General features: G+C 43.1%; 1 protein-coding gene and 1 long non-coding RNA gene across 2 annotated transcripts; both read right to left on the bottom strand.

Moving 5' to 3' along the window:
• Positions 1-4,452: 4,452 nt before the first annotated feature.
• LOC118770743 (cadherin-10-like) lies at positions 4,453-12,646 on the bottom strand. Its single transcript, XM_036518508.1, has 11 exons — positions 12,569-12,646; positions 12,355-12,441; positions 11,957-12,067; positions 11,638-11,808; positions 10,764-10,854; positions 10,151-10,257; positions 9,537-9,737; positions 8,247-8,378; positions 7,757-7,835; positions 7,013-7,206; positions 4,453-5,298 (listed from the first exon to the last, which is right to left on the bottom strand). The coding sequence occupies exons 1-11, from the start codon at positions 12,644-12,646 to the stop codon at positions 4,453-4,455; spliced, it is 2,097 nt and encodes a 698-aa protein (XP_036374401.1).
• A 1,208-nt stretch (positions 12,647-13,854) lies between these two features.
• Positions 13,855-14,988, bottom strand: LOC118770712. Its single transcript, XR_005004565.1, has 3 exons — positions 14,928-14,988; positions 14,392-14,517; positions 13,855-13,926 (listed from the first exon to the last, which is right to left on the bottom strand). It is a non-coding gene; the product is annotated as an uncharacterized LOC118770712 (long non-coding RNA).
• Positions 14,989-16,673: the final 1,685 nt, after the last annotated feature.

Here is a 16,673-nt window from a genome sequence, read left to right as displayed (position 1 = left end):
CAGGGAAGGTAGGGACATCCTGTAGCCATGAACCACACACATTAAGACATTTGTGGGATGATGTGTCAGCTCACATCTGTCTTAATGTTGGAGAAAATGTCACATATGTCAGCCTACACAGAACACAGGATGGCAGAACAAATCAGAGGACGGTTAAACGCTTGGGACTGATTTTCAGAAATTTCTCTGATAACGAATTTGCTCTCTTGTCTGGACAGGAAGCTGTCATTCTCAGTTTTAGAGTGTGCATGCGTATTTTTGCGTTTGTTTATATTTAAGTATGTGTAAGTGCAATATGTGTGCCAGTGACATCACCTAAAAGTTGAACTTAACTTGAACTAGATGAAGACAATGTAAAATAAGACGAAATGCGAAAACAGACTGAACCAAGCAAACATGTATAAAAGTCTTTCTTCTGAAACAGCAAAACAAAAAAATCATTAATGGATTAATCAGTAGGGTTAACTGGGATTCCTGTTTACAACATGGAATGGAAAGGGTGTAATTTTTTTTAATCCTTCTGAATCTGCAGATATGTGACGTAATCTCCTGTCTTTGCAGCCACATGAAGGACAGATCAGTCATGATGCAAGAGAAGAGTGATGTAGGACCGCTGGGGCAGTGATGTAAAGTCTGTCCCACCTTCCTCCTCCATGGATGCCTGACCTGGCTCTCTGCTTCACAGCCTCAGGTGAGTGCGGAGGACGGCAGAGTCACACCTGCACCAGAAGAAGAAGTTCAAACGCACAAGGTGAAAACGCATGCAAATACAGGTTACAGGCATGACAGATAAGAACCCCTATACGGAGCGCCGCTAGTTTAAAAGGCACCTTGGGAGAATATATTAGAAAATACAACCCAAGAGTAGTGTTTGGTTGGACTTGCCTAACTTTTGTAAAGCGGCCCTTTGGGGACTGTTGAATTTGGTACATGCTTAGAGTATGTCCAATGGAACACATTCCTTGGGAATAAATTTAAAAATAAATTTAAAATATCGGTTGCATCAATATTACTTTTTTTCCCAGAAAATGCACAGTAAATCATTTCAAGCTCTTATTAGATTTACAGGTTAGATGACAGATGATGGTGAACTAAATGACCTGATGTTTGTTTCAGAGGAAGGCCCAGGGCTAAGCCGTCCTCAGAAGAGCCTGCGTAAAATGTGTGGTGCTGGAGTTAATAACAACATGCATCTTTGGCAGCACGTACGCCCTGAGACTACTGATTCCAAAGAGCAGGTAAGGGAATGACATTTTGCCTTTGAAGGGGGATTACCATAAATATCAGGCAACCATCCCTCAGTTTCTTCGTCTTCTGGTCAGTCAGTAGAGTATGCAATTAATAAAGCCTACAAGTGTGCGAGAGTAAAACGTGTTAACACACTTATATTTGATCAAACACACATTTTTGCTCTGAAAGGAACATTTCTTGGTGTGTGTTTGACATGTCCAGCTCAACATTTGCCTTTCGTGTCATTCGCAAACATCTTGTGATCTGTGTACAGGGACCTTCGAATACTTTCTAATAAAATATGTTCCAACAAAGTTTCGGGAATTGTTGATGAACCACTGATAACTGATCATAATTTCAGTGTACGCCAAAAGTAAAATTTAACTCACTGCTGGTTTATGATTGATTCTCACCGTGTAGTTTCCTATTTGGGAATCATTTGAAAGCTTCAGTTAAGCTGAAGACACACTGTGATACCCTCAATACCTGAACCTCGACTCAGTTACGATTATTCACTGCTGTTGCCAGAAGGCAAACAGATAAATTTAAAACTAAATTTCCCCTTTGCCTTGTTAAGTATTCTTGACGGTGTTAGGGAGCTTCTCCATCAACGAATTCATGGCTTGACAGTTACATGTGAAGACATTGCCCATATTTTCTTTAGAGCCTAAATAATGTATCAATCCTTATTCGATACCCCTCACTGTGTTTTTGTATCTATCAAGAGTCAGAAAAACAGTTCAAGCAAGTTTTACTATGTCTAATATATATAATATGGGATATAAAAATGGAGCTTGAAATAAATGATCAGTTCTCCAGAAAATATGTGTTTGGTTGGATGCACTAAGCACATGTCAGATAAACATGATTTTTTTTTTTTTTTTTGTGAATTTGTAATACCCAGTGCTGTCACCCCAATTTTCTCCCTAATTTAGAATGTACTACATACGATTCCCACTGTCAACCCGCCACTACCGGGACAGACCAGCAGAGGTCACTGTTTAACTGTGAAACGAGACCCACGCCGACCTCCCCTCCCCCGTATCCCCGGTGGAACTAGCCAGTTTGTTACACCGCTCTGGGCTCCCAGTCATCGTTGGCTGATGACACAGCTGGGATCCACACAGCTGGGATCGAACTGCGCTCTTTTACCGGTTGAGCGAGTCAAGAGCCCTTGATAAACGGCTTTTATAAGACTAATTCCTACCCGAGTGATATGTGCAAAAACCCCTTCTAGGTGATTCTGTTTGCCCTTTCTCATGATTTCTTACATCAGTGGTCACTTCTTAGAAACAGGGATGTGGTTAGCTGTGTTCCTGGTTGTTCCTATGGCCATATACAGTATGTGGTAGGATAAATTACAGTGATATCAGATCATGCGATCAGGCTCCTCCTGGCTTCACTGTGTAACCTGCCCCTCTCTCCCAGCACTTCTGCTGTTTATGTGGACCATCGTTGGCACACTGATCCATACGGCGTGCTAAACCAACCACATGACCCACCTGGGGATGTCTGTCCCATCCGATTGGGTGTGGTATGCAGAGCTGTCCGATTGGGTGGACTTTTCTCAATTCTGATGACTATTTTAATTCTCAGTAGGTATGAAAAATACCTTGCTGCTGCTTTTCACCAGATCAGATTAGCCAGGTTTCCTTTTTCAAAGGGAAACACTGACTTAAACAATGAAAACTCCTATAATGAATAGTCTGTGCAAAAATGGATGCCTGTCCTCGTTACAAACAGACATGATTTTCATTGCATTCACTAAGATCATCCATAATCAAAATTTATATTGATAATTTCAACCAATTTACTGAGCCAACAGGATGGCCCAACACAGTCAGTTGAGTGCCAAGTTCATTGGATGGGGTCTGGTTTGTCGAGCTTTTGATTGGTTTGGCACTCCCTGGCTCCGCCCCTTTTGGTGACAGATGCTGGTGCCACTTGTTCCTGTTCTCAGAACAGTGGCTAAAGTGCTCAGCAGGAAGAGGTATTAATCTTACTCTGTCATCCTGTGCCTTCCTGGTGTCTGTTTTCAGTGCAACCTGGTTTTGTTTTATGGTGTTTTCTTCCTCACTGGAGAAAGACATAATGGTCCAAGGACAGAATGCAGCATTCATTGTAAATGGACATATTTTAATATGTACTCTCTGTACAACAATGTGTAACCCCCTTATAGGTGAAGCAAAGCAACTATAAATAAACAGTAGTATAAAAAACACATCTTATACCACTCTCACACATCTCTCTCACTCTTACACACACACACTGTCTCTTCCTATCTCTCTTGAACACACACTTTCTTTCTCTCACACTCACACACACTCTCACTCACCCTCTCTCACGCTCACACACACACACACACTTTCTCTAGATTCTAGGCAGTTATACACTGGTGGACTCAGTCACAGGTGAGCAGGACATTTGAAAGACTGTTTGTTGGTGAGCCTGGTGACATGACACTATAAACAAACTAAAACAACACAACGTGTGAATATCTAAAATATTGGTTATTACCCCCATTTTATCATAAACAACAAGCAGAACATTTGAGACATGTTACTATAAAGGCTTCTATGTGGCAGTGTTCCCAGTCCTGATCCCAGAGACACATTGTGTAGGCTGCTGCTCCCACCAGCTGACCTCTGCGCTAATTGGATTTGACATCACTTACTGACAGTGTGGGGTGCAAGTTCTCCATTGCAGATACAGACTGTCGGCAGTGGCGTTTGTTCCAATGGATGGATATAAAGAAGTAAATGTCCTTCCTAAGTATTTCTTTTCATTCGAGCTCCTTAAATTTTTCAGACCTGTTTCATCTTTATTAAGAGTAATAGCTCGTTCAGTTGAGCTCCGAACAATTAATTACTGGGATGCAAAAACAGCACACCTCATGTGCACCCAAGACCACTGTTAGGACACACTGAAGTATAGCTCTGTATTTCTAACATTTCAAACTGTTCTTATTTCATTATCGGATTAAGGCTGATAAAAAAAAAATCTCTGCAAGTTTCTTCCACAATGTGCAGTTTTGTTTTCACTTTTCTTTTGATTGTTCAAAATTCCCCCAAATTATGGAACCGTCTGAGCATCAGCTATACATCTTGCTTGAATTTGATTGGTTATTGAAATGGCAAAAAATTTTTAAATGTTTTTTTTTTGTCGTATACAGAGTACTTTTGGCTTCATCCCTGCAGTCCACTGTACAGCAGGTTTAGATTTCTATTGACCCGTCTGGGAAGAAGAGAAACTCCAACGCGAGGCGGTCCTCTGTGGGTGGGAGTCGTTTGTGCTGGGGTGGATCTCGTTGATCTTTGACGGTGCCTGCTTGCTCGGAAACGATGTGTCCTCTGTCGCTCTGCCTGCTCCGCCGCGCTCCCCCTCCTGCTCATACCTCTCGTGACTCGGACTGTTTGCGTGGTCTTCCTCTTCATCGTCTGCCTGCTCGTCATCGTCTGACAGGCAGATCACAGAGTGCATGTACTTGTAGGGGTTCTGTTCTGCATCCTCATCTTCATCGTAGCCATCATCATCGTCATCCTCTTCACCGCTACTGTTGCGGTGCTCCTGCTCTTTTGAACTCTTCGGGGGCGTGTCCGCGCCACGCTGCTTGGACCCATCAGAGCTGTCCTCCGTGTCTCTCTGTCCCGTCTCACCTGGGTCACCTGTGTAGGGCACCTGCAGGCAGGGAGTCTCAGAGTGCACCTGGAGCAGCACCTGTTCGGCCTCCAGCTGTACCTCCTCCCCCCATGAGAGCGGCGGGTCCTCGGCGGGCGCCCCTCTCTCCCTCAGCTCCACCTCGTCTTGGAACGACACGGTTTTGCAGACAGCTCTGTTCGGCAGTCTCCCGTTGGCCACGGCTGATTGCAGCTCGCCGATCGGCGCGGGTGCTGGTATCGTGAACACGGTTATGTCGTGGTTGTCCCAGCTGATTGACCTCACGGTGGGCGCCTCGCTTTTTTTGGTGTAAATTCCACGCCTGAATGAGCCTGTCGTCTCGTTGTCAGTGAATGCTTTGTTGAGATAGGAGACTTCCTCTATTAGAGGCATAGGTCTCCCATGGTCAACCTGTTGATCACGGAAAAGGTATTTAGATCACCCCAGGTGCCTCTCGTGAACTTGCTGCAATGCTGCCATTTTCTGCTCCAGAGGACTATGCCTTTACATCATTACATTATTGTTAATATTATTATTACTACATATTTCCATTGACAGCATTGACAAGTTCATTGTGCAGGAGAGGGTAACAGTTAAGCATGATTTCCAGAGCAATTCACACGAGTACATTGTGTACCACAACAGCATACTGAACCACAGCCACTTTCTGCCTCTAAAATTGCAATGAGAACAAAAGACAGCAAGCAGTACTTCCAAGAACATGTTGTTTCATGTCTGTACCGCCAAAGATTGTGTCACGATTGCAACTTGCAAATAACAGCTTTTTGCTGTAAGCGAAAGGCTTTACAAGCTGTCTGCCAAGTGTTCACATTGTCACAAGGAGCACATCTGCTACATTTTCCACAGTTACAATGCAACATATCAAAGTCACAATGTGGAAATGGAAAACTATACACACCAGCTTTTATTTTTTCCCACTCTTGCTTTGCTGTTATTGATGAATATGTCTCAAAGATATCCAGATCAGCTGACAACAAATTAGAGGGAACTGAAATACACCACATTTGCACAGAACAGGCGTGCTGTTGTTCTGCATAATTAAAAAAAAAATCTGATCAGTAATTCTGGTCATGAGTGTTAAACACATTACACCAGAGCTGGGGTCAACTCCATTTTAAAGCCTGTCAATTCAGTTCATGAATGGAAAATTGCCCATCATTTTCTACAAAGATTTTTTTACTTAATGAATTGAATTTGAATTCATTTCCTGAACTGATTACATTGAAATGGTACTGACCCCACCTCGGTATCACTCACAGTCTGTTGGTATTGCTTTACTCAGCAAACTTTGGGTGCCTCGTTTAAGCTGGTTAGTATATTACATAACTAAAACCATGGCTAAGGGTGTTATTTTATTTCCAGGAAATAAAAGGAAATGTATTCTAAAGAACTGAAGCAATGATTAAAAATTCCTGTAAGTACAATGACACTAATTTCAACACATTTCTTGAGTAATTATAACAGCTGTCCAATTCTCAACAGTAAAACTACTGTCACAGCACCATAGCAGCTAGCTAATACACAGACTCACCTGACGGAACCACTTTAAAGTCTACATAAGTAGCATTACCACGGAAACCAGCAGGGGTGGAAAGGGGGGGGGGTGGATTATTGGAAACGTGTACTTTTAAAATCTTTCTTCAGCACCCAGACTGTCTCTGGGATTAAACACTATTGTACGTGATCATCTTAAAAGGACTGGCACAGAATGACATCTCCAATTTTGCTCTGTGGAAATATTTAATTGTGCGCTGATATCACACTTTGTTTTCCTGCCTGTGGCGTGGAAAACTAGTTTTGACACTTTCACATAAGAACACCAGGGGTTTAATGACAGGAACGGACCCTTCAGCCGCACCGGACTCGTCTTTCTGAATTCCCAGAGTGCCTACCACCGTGAGAAGCCTGGCTGTTAACACACTCTGTCTCCGCCATGAATCCTAGCTATTTCATGCACTAATAATTCTGAGTGAAAGACTACATCTAAATGTCAGAGTGAAATGTACCTCTGAGAAACATGAGAGAGTATTTTTTTTACACGCATTATGTCACTTGTGAAGCAGATCCCTGTCATAGCTGCAGAGAGAGAGGCGGGGTTTCTTACCACGTTGGGGTGTTTCCCCTGCGCGACCGACGCCCGTTCCGCCAGGTCCTGCTGCCGCCTCCGCCTCTTGGCCAGGTGCACGAACAGGAAGACCAAAACCACCAGGAAGAGGAAGACCACGACGGCCACGCCCCCGGCCATACCCACGTCCATCCTGTCCTGCAGCCACTCAGGCCCGAACGGAGCGCGGGGCGCTGAAACGGAGAGACGCCGTTACTCTGACGGACAGAAACGTGCCCCCTTTCTCCTCTCCCTCCCTCCCCCTCACACCAACCCACTCGCAGCACCCAGCCCTGTCCTCGGAGAGCTCTGTGCTGGGCACAGACTGGAGAATGACTTGCCCTATGTGGAGCGCGTATGCTACCTATGCAACATCATTCGGCTGGAGAGCGTGGTGTTTCTTAGGTGGCTTCTCTCTCTCCCATTGTGTGGGGTCCTTTGCATGCAGGCGAAGATCATGAAGCTAATCCAATTTCTTAGGCAGGTTTTTAGCCCTATAGGGGCTGGCCACTAATTACAAACAGATACAACAAAGCAAATTGCTTGAGACATCATTTGCATGTGTTCTGCGGGCCTGTGGCACAAACGTGTATGGCCGAGCTATTCCCCTTCACATCCCTGAGAGGAAAATAAAAGGATCAGGGCGGGGGGGGTCTATTTTGGCAGATTGGACACCTAATCTGGTGCGCTGGTGGCACAGCAGGCGGGCCTCGTCACGGTGGGGTGCGATCGGAATGACCTTACCTGCTTGACCTTTAGGGAGAACCTCAATGTCAACGGAGGCTTTGACCACCTCTCCTGTCTCCCCATCAGTGGCAAGCACCTGTCAAAGATTGAGATCGCTCACTCATTACACTGGTCTCTATAATGGACTGAAAAAAATGCAATGATTTCTTCATTGATGAAACAATGTGACTCACCAAGGGTTATTTCAGATCTCAAATTGTTACAAAGCTATTGTCTTAAGCATTCCCTTTCTTTTTTAGCACACTTAAAGCATATTAATAATTTCACATTATATGCTTTACATAGAGAGAATTCTTTCTTAATTCTTCCATAAAGAGAAATTGAGTTTGCCTTCATTGAACCATCCCCTGCAGTGCTGAATTAAGTTGTACCTTCATCAGCAGTAGATCACAGTAAGAGTATATAACACGTGATATGATGGAACAGTATTTGTGATAAGAGTATACAATTTCATCTGATGATGTCATAATTAGGTATATTTCCTCACCTCCAGGAAGTGTTTCTCAGATGCCTGCAGCTGATCAGTCCTGGCGATCAGAAGCCCTTCCTGTGTGATGTGGTAGAGCCTGGTGTTGTTGGACTTTGGCCTCAAGGAGTATTGAATTTTGGGATTATATCCCTACAATGGGGAGATAGAACAGTGAACACAAGACATGCATGAACACATAAGAATATGTGAGTATTTTCTATAAAAATGACAGTTATCATAAAATATAAACAGATATGATTTCCTTTGGTAATGTCATTTGCTTCATAACCGGCACTGTGTTAAGTTTTTACTTTTTATTTCATTCTGTTGCTCTTTCTCTCACTAATGTGTAATGTGCATTTGGGGATCAGCAGAATGTTTAAAGGATCTAAATTCACCTTTGGGGTGCGTTACCTTCCTCACCAAATGACACACTCCCTGACCTTTTGGCTTACACCATGACAGGACGTATAGACGCTAAAATGATAAAACACTCATGCCGTGCACTGATGGTTCTGCTTTTCCAGGAAGCCCACAGGCGGGATGGGAAGAAACAGTCACACGGTAAAGCACGATGTCAGGAGATGTGTGACACGGGACCATTCCTAGCTGTCATATAAGCCACCCACCACCTACACTCTGCTGCAGAGACCACAGAAGAAGAACGTGCAGTTCTAACAGGTGATTGGAGGAGGAGTACTATGGGATGGCAGGTGAGCGGGCCGCAGTGTGAGATGGGTGCAGACAGTGGGCCTGGAAGCGGTACGGCTCTGTGTGGGAGGAATTAAGTTTTAATCTCCCTTCATCTGCTGTGGCTCAGCTTCACAAATAGAACATGAGCCGCTGCTTAACCCACCATTGTACTTAAATCCCAATTGTACTTAAGTCTGCATTGTACTTAAGTTGCTATCGTGCTAGACTCATCATTGTACTTAATTCATTATTGAACTAAAGTCATTATCTATACTTAATTCACTATTACAGTAAATTCGCCATTGTACTTAGCTTATTATTAAACTAAACTCATTATTGTACTTAATTCACTATTGTACTAAACCCGCCATTCTACTTAATTCATCATTACACTAAATGCATTATTATACTTAATTCACTGTCGCACTAAACTCATCAGTGAACTTAACTCACCTTACTGCACTCATCGCACCATTTTTGAGTTAAACTTAATTTTTAACTTAAACTTTAGTTTTACTCTGTGAGTTACTCGGTGTGTAAACCGTGTGAGAGGTGTTGGGCTGAGTTCTTAGGGATTGAGGTGGATCGGGGAAAGATGGCGTTTCCATGTCTTACATCTCTGAAGTCTGGGTCAGAGGCCTGGATCACCAGCACGGCGTCACCATAGGTGTTGACCAGTGCGGCGGGACCACTGTTCTCTGTGATGAAGCCCCGGTAGGTGGTTCTGTTGAACTGGGGAGGGTACCGGTTCTGGGCCAGAACTCGGACCAAAGCTGTTGCCACTGTGTACTTTTTCGGGTCGTCCCTCTGAGAGGCCTGCAGCAGATGATAGACATTAGACACACACACACGCACACACACACACACACACACACACACACACACACACACACACACCTGTTATACATGTACAAACACGTTAACCTGCCTATCGAACAAGCCTCTACCTACTCTCTGATATCAGCTTTTTTCATGTCCAATTTCGTGTATGTGTTGGATTTTTTTACAGTACTTTGAAAATGGTCTTTAAAGTGCAGATTTGATTTTAATGCATTTGACATCACAGTTGTCAGGGTTTATTCTGTAGAACAGGGAAGGCCTCCCAATCTCATACTGATAGGTGCATGTATCTAATTTCTGCTCCTAGATCAGTATTAGGTTCTAACAAAAAAACGGTTGTGGTTTGGATGTGGGACACAGAAGCTGAACCTGGATCAGCAGTCTCTCACCATGATCCTCAGTCTGTGAATCGGGGTCCGCAGTCTGTTCTCCACTGGTCTGGTCAGCAGCACCTCCCCAGTCTCATTGTCAATGAGGAACCTGCCATTGTCACCACCTGTTGCACGGAGGATTCATTACAATGATGCACAATGCATCCTTTGAATCATTTTCAAATAAATATGTTTTCAACTTTATTACGTGACATCTGAATACTACAAATTAACACACATCAGTCCCTGAGGCGCTCTGGCACATAATATGTCAAGATCACACATTGAAGATCCACAAAAAACAGACAAATTAAAAATATTTGAACACCATATCCAATATTAAGCAGGTTACCTCACTAAATAATGTACTGTATATGGTTTGAGATAACACAGATGCTATCTTCCCTGGAACTTCCCTCAGTTCATTATTCTGTAGTTGCTTTCTGCATCATAGTCTTTTCTCAACAGAAACGTTTGTCAGATATGATACCGACCAAAACTCTGCACTTGCACAACTGACCAAAAACGCTGCCAAGGCGCCACTGTCACAAAGCTAAGCCAACAGATGTCACTCTCAGTTTGACCGTGCCTTTGATTAAATGGCAGGGCCGTTTGCGCGAACTGGTCCCACCTGACAGAATCGTGTAGAGCAGCGGCGTCCTCAGGCCTCGGTCTCCATCCTCAGCATGAATCGGCCCGGGAGAGAACTGTAAGATGGTGTCCTACAAAACAGACCAACCAGTGAAAGCGGCAGTGTATGGTTGACAGTTCCATTCCATAATGGAGCGCTGTTCGTCGACAGCAGTGTAGCATAGAGGTAAGGAGCAGGGCTTGTAACAGAAAGGTTGCCGGTGCTTAAAGTGCTTAACCCAGAACTTCCTCAGTAAATATTCAGCTGTATGAATGGATAACATTTAAAAATCGTAACCTATATAAGTTGCTCTGGATAAGAGCATCTGTGAAATGACAATAATGTAGTGTAAATGTAACATTGTTGTACTGTTGGGCAAGGTGCTTATACCAAATTGCCTCAGCAAAACAGCTAGCTGTATAAATGGATACTGTGAAAATTGTAAGCTATGTAAGTTGCTCTGGATAGGAATGTCTGCTACTCAAAATATGTAACGTAATGTAATGTAACAGAGGGACCTATAACACACTGAAATCAAAAAGAATACATCCTCTGTGTCTTGGATGGGATCAGGTGTGATGTCAGGGACCTGAGTTCTCATGAGCTCTGTGCTGAACTGTAACATAACTATATAATTTCCAATAAAACACAGCCACATTTCAGTATAAAAACCATCTGAAGAAGAAGCAAGTGATTCCCATGTAAATGTATGCCTTAATACTATATATGTCATAAATGTAAGAATGTGCAGATCAACACAGTGTTCTGTGTCCCTGGAACAGGGTAAAGCAATGAGTACTGCCTGGTACAAATATTCAAAGTCATAAATCCAGGGGTGGGAAGGGTCTGCTGTGTGTTAATTGCGGCTCCTTACCCGTTCCTTCTCCGTGATGTTGGCCATGTAGATGGGGTTGGTGCAGACGGGGTTTGCGTGGTCCTGAGAGAGAGGGTTGCAGGGCTGAAACTGGGGGTACTGGTCATCTCCGTCCAGAACGTGGACCGTTATGGTCGCCGTGGTGTTGTACCTCTCCTCGGTGTTCATCTCCTGGGTCGGATCAAAAACCCGAACGAACCCAAGCGGGTCAGAAACAGGACAGGGGTGTGGCAGTGGACTGTTACTGAAATATCACTGCATCCATTCTGGATTCAGTGCGTAGTGACATCTTTATGACACAGCTGCAGAGGGTACGCACCACAGCGTAAATGACAAACTCCAGCAGGGCTTTGGTCTCGTAGTCCAGGGGTTTGGCCAGGACGACCTTACCGCTGTTGGGGAGGTCTATCCTGAAGTAGCTGGCGTCAGGCTGTGAGAATATAAGGAGGGTTTAGAACTGTGTAACAGCAACGTTGCTCGCCAAGGACCTGAATCAACTGTAGTAAAATCTAGTCTGAATATCATTACATTATTTTACATTCATTTAGCAGATGCTCTTATCCAGAGAGACCTCCAGCACAAGAGAACAGAAGTGTATCCGTTCAAGCTGAATGAGCAACAGTGCCAGACTAGGCTACCACATTCCCAGACCATTGAGTGTGAGCGTAACACTGTTCAGGCCAATATCTGCGGTGTAAAGCGTTCAGTGATACATACCGAGGATTTGTCGATAATATACATGATGATGTCCTCGTCTGCATCGCTGGCCTGGACGGTGAATACGACCGTGTTGACCGCAGTCAGCTGGAGAGGGAATATACATTACACAGCTGCATGGGCGCAACACATTTTGATGTAAATGTTCCTCGTGCAAGTCTCCCTCCCTGTCTTAATGTGTGCGAGGCCACTCAGCACATACGAACACTTTTACCTCACTGATGTAGAAGGGTTGAATGGAGTGTTCCAGGAACGACGGACGGTTGTCATTCTCGTTCAGAATCTCCACCATGATTCTGTATTCACTCTGAGAAAGGACATTTTCCACATGTTTAACTGATGCTGTCACCGTTAGATACATCGTTAAAATAATTTTATTACCTTATTATTATTAGTTTGAAGGCTTCTGTGAGAAACTTTGTGGTCAGATATTAAGGCGAAAAATTTGGATTCAAATCACAAGGTTACATCAAGGTTCTTTAGCAGCTGTTATCCTGGTACTTTCATACAAACAGTAAAAAGTATTTTGAAAGAGTATATGTTATTGTTTAACGTACTGTATAACCACTGCAGTAATGTCACAACACAGAATAAATATTTACATATTAGTACACAGAGCCCAGGAATGACAGTCCCTCTGTCTTTGCTAGAGAGTACTGATTTCCACTGTGCCAAGCAGGGAAGATCGGCCTCAATTTTGCAGTTGAAGATGTACCTGTATTGTGTCGCCTTCATAGCAAGTCAAAGCTGCCATCAGAACAGACCCCTGGATCTGTAAGAGAGAGAATCATAATGAAGTCATGCATACCATTGCACAAAAAGCTGAAAAATCACAACAAATAAGAAACTTACAGACTGAAATCTCAGACTACTTGATGTAAGCAACCTGTGATGTGGTGTGGTTGATACTGAGTGTAAAAGAGTCTGGTGTAGTGTTGATGCTGAGTGTAAAACTGTGTGGTGTAGTGTTGATAGAGTGTAAAACTGTGTGGTGTAGTGTTGATGCTGAGTGTAAAACTGTGTGGTGTAGTGTTGACAGAGTGTAAAACAGTGTGGTGTAGTGTTGATAGAGTGTAAAACAATTTGGTGTAGTGTTGATAGAGTGTAAAGCTGTGTGGTGTAGTGTTGATGCTGAGTGTAAAACAGTGTGGTGTAGTGTTGATAGAGTGTAAAACTGTGTGGTGTAGTGTTGATAGAGTGTAAAACAATTTGGTGTAGTGTTGATAGAGTGTAAAACTGTGTGGTGTAGTGTTGATGCTGAGTGTAAAACTGTGTGGTGTAGTGTTGATAGAGTGTAAAACTGTGTGGTGTAGTCTTGATACTGAGTGTAAAACTGTGCGGTGTGGTGTTGACCTCCACTTACCTCTCGATCCAGCGCCCTAGAGTAAGATGTGTTCAGCCTGATGGTTTTCCCCTCTAAAAAGAACCAATCAGCATTGACTCCAGTGAGGCACAAGCGGATGCTATTGGCCCCTGGTTCCCCAATAATACTGAGGTTTGCGATGAACTCTCCAGGGGGGCTGTTTTCTCTGACGGTCGCTAAGATGTCCTGTCCTCCAAGGCATTGGTTGGCTGCCAATGAAATGAATGCCGTCAATATTGTCTTCATATATATTCATATATATTGATTTTCATGTTTACTGATATTGATATATTTCATGTGTGTCTTATATTAAAAAAACATTTCTTTTTATAAATAAAAACATTTATTTATAAAGAATACAAAATTATTTATATATATGTATAAAGATTATAATAGAAGAAGATAGAAGAATTATAATGGAAGGAGTAATGAATGCCACAATAATGGCTACTGTAAAATTATACATACAATATTATATGTGAATAATATATGTGAATATTCTATGAACCATAAATTAATATAGTGAATCAATGTGTAACAAGAACATGACATTCATTTAAACAAAACATGTTCAATGATTTGTTTGTAATCTTGCAGACTTTTTAATAATCTTGTAGGATTGTAGTTCCTCTTAAACGCATGTACGCATCCAGCAGTAGAAAGCGGAGAATCACCTCTGATGGTGTGGTAGGTCAGATTTACTGCCACCTGGCAGAACAGTATGGTCCAGAGTTTCCACATAACTGTTCCCTCTCCAGGACCCCACCCTAAACTACGAACAGGTCCAGGTTATCAGCTGCCTTTGGAAAAAAAAGAAGGAAAATAACACAGGTGAGTTAGCAGTACAGGTAAAGGTGCAGGTAAATGAGCCGTAGCCTCAGCAGCCGGTCCCCACAGCAGACTCCTGTGTTTACTCCGTATGTTCGCCGTCTGCACTCCGTAATCGTAAACCCATTACTCCATCTTTGTACACTGTTAATAGCTTTCAGTCGGCGGCCAAGCTGCTCCTTCAGCTTTCAGTTGGGGGAAAAAGTCAGAGTGCCCCGACCCGACCACCCTAAAAGGCTTTTTATGGACTCTCATCTCGCGTAATCCCCCAAAATCCTTTCTGATTTTTCCCTTAGTTTTACCTCTTAGACGACAACCCACCCTCGGCCGCCCATATAAGAAAGACAATAATTGCTGTAAATCGGTTTGTCTGCTCCGGTACCAGCGGCGTGGTCCATATCGTCCGCCGAGGAACGGTGTGATTAGCGGAGCATTGCTGTCTGCGCAGTGGAAATTAATTTATTGGCTGACAGTTTATGTTTTTGACCACTAGATGGCAGCCTTTATCCCTGTCAAATCAAAACATCGTCAAGCATAAACGCCAAGCGCTCACTCAAGCGTTACGCTATTCGGCCATGAGTAGTACGCTACTATTAACAAACTTTAACTGAAAAAAGCAATATATAAAACATGCCCCATGTGATCTATATCAAGTCTTCGATTCACAAAATTTGAATATTATTCATCTGTTTACTCCTAAGATCTAAACAACATTGTGTTTTTGACAACTGTATAATGTTCACAGGATGTTAGTGGATGAAACATGCTTTGAATGCCGTCGATTTCAGAGATAAAGTACAGAAAAAGCATGAAACTTTGGGAGGAAATTAGGTTCATGGCTCTCATAATTAATCCATTCTGTGTTATGGACATTACTGAGTAAAGTTGTATTTTTGTATGTGTAAATATGTATGTATGTATAATTGTATTCACCCGGCAGACACTCTTATATAGAGCGACTTAAAAGGAGACACTGAATCATTACTCATCTTTGAAATGTAGTAACATTATGGGAAACATTGCCACAAGTGGAGATAGTGCTGTCACAGGGCACATTGCACAAGATATACTGAAAATTTCCAGACACAAGGGTGAATCACCATAAGATTGTTTACCACCACAACATGTTTACCACCATGTTTACCAAGGGTTAAATCACCATCACTTTTACAACTACTGTATTTCCCCTGTATATGCTGGAAAATGGACAGTGTTCCCACTATCCTGGCAGGGGTGGGGGACATCATTCCACAACCTGGGGGTAAAAGTAGAGGGGGGACGTGAAATGTTTACAGATCATGCAGGTAGATCCACCTGAGTACCAGGGTGAAAGCCAACTTAAGTGCCAGTGAAAGTGGAAGGTCTGGCAGCTGGTGTGTGTGTGTGTGTCTGTGTGTATGTGTGTGTGTGTGTGTGTGTGTGTGTGTGTGTGTGTGTGTGTGTGTGTGTGTGTGTGAGAGAGAGAGAGAGAGAGAGAAAGAGAGAATGTGTGTGTGAATGTTGAGATTAGTGTTGGCTGACTATTATCTGATGAATACCATGCCTAAAAAATTCTATTATTTGGTCCTGTGAAAAATGTAAAATGATATGACAGCACAGACAAACACAAGAGCACTCTTGAGCAAGGAAAGATCTAGTTGTCCTTGTCATCATACCAGAAGCAGAAAACCAGTGGGACTCTACATCGGTAATGTAGAGATTTCACCCCCAAACACATGGATGATGAAATTAAATGACAGTTGTCAAAATAAACGAATTGGGTATTTGAGTTTACCAGTATTACTATACTTGAGTTTTATAATGGTTCTACAACAATGATGCTGGGAGGTGACCCCTGGGTGGGACTGTCATGCACGCTGCTTCCTGAAAGTGTATCAGGATGACTGGAACTCAATGCGCAGCCATTATACACTGTGCCTTTGTTTGGGCCAGGCTGGCCACACACACCCTCGTTTCACAGCATCTGACAACTGCTAGCTGCCAAAACAGCTCTGCCTGCCTGCCTGCCTGTCTGTTCCATTAAAAGCAACAGGAGGAAACAGAAGAAGCAGAAAGGAAAATGCATCAGATGAATGCCTCCCTGTTTCTCTTTGCTGGAATTATTTATGAATCCCTACAGTTCAGATCC

This window comes from Megalops cyprinoides, chromosome 23 (assembly GCF_013368585.1).
Source record: "Megalops cyprinoides isolate fMegCyp1 chromosome 23, fMegCyp1.pri, whole genome shotgun sequence".
NCBI lineage: Eukaryota > Metazoa > Chordata > Actinopteri > Elopiformes > Megalopidae > Megalops > Megalops cyprinoides.
This window is presented reverse-complemented; position numbering and strand designations above follow the sequence as displayed.

Bases quoted from the DNA above. Each gene is read 5' to 3' on its own strand.
- LOC118770743 (XM_036518508.1), bottom strand. From the start codon at position 12,646: ATGGTGGAGATTCTGAACGAGAATGACAACCGTCCGTCGTTCCTGGAA. The intron at 10,258-10,763 runs GTGGGACCAGTT...TCCGTGCAACAG, and splicing joins GCTCTACACGATTCTGTCAG to GTGGTGACAATGGCAGGTTC. The intron at 9,738-10,150 runs GTGAGAGACTGC...CATCTGCTGCAG, and splicing joins TTCACAGACTGAGGATCATG to GCCTCTCAGAGGGACGACCC.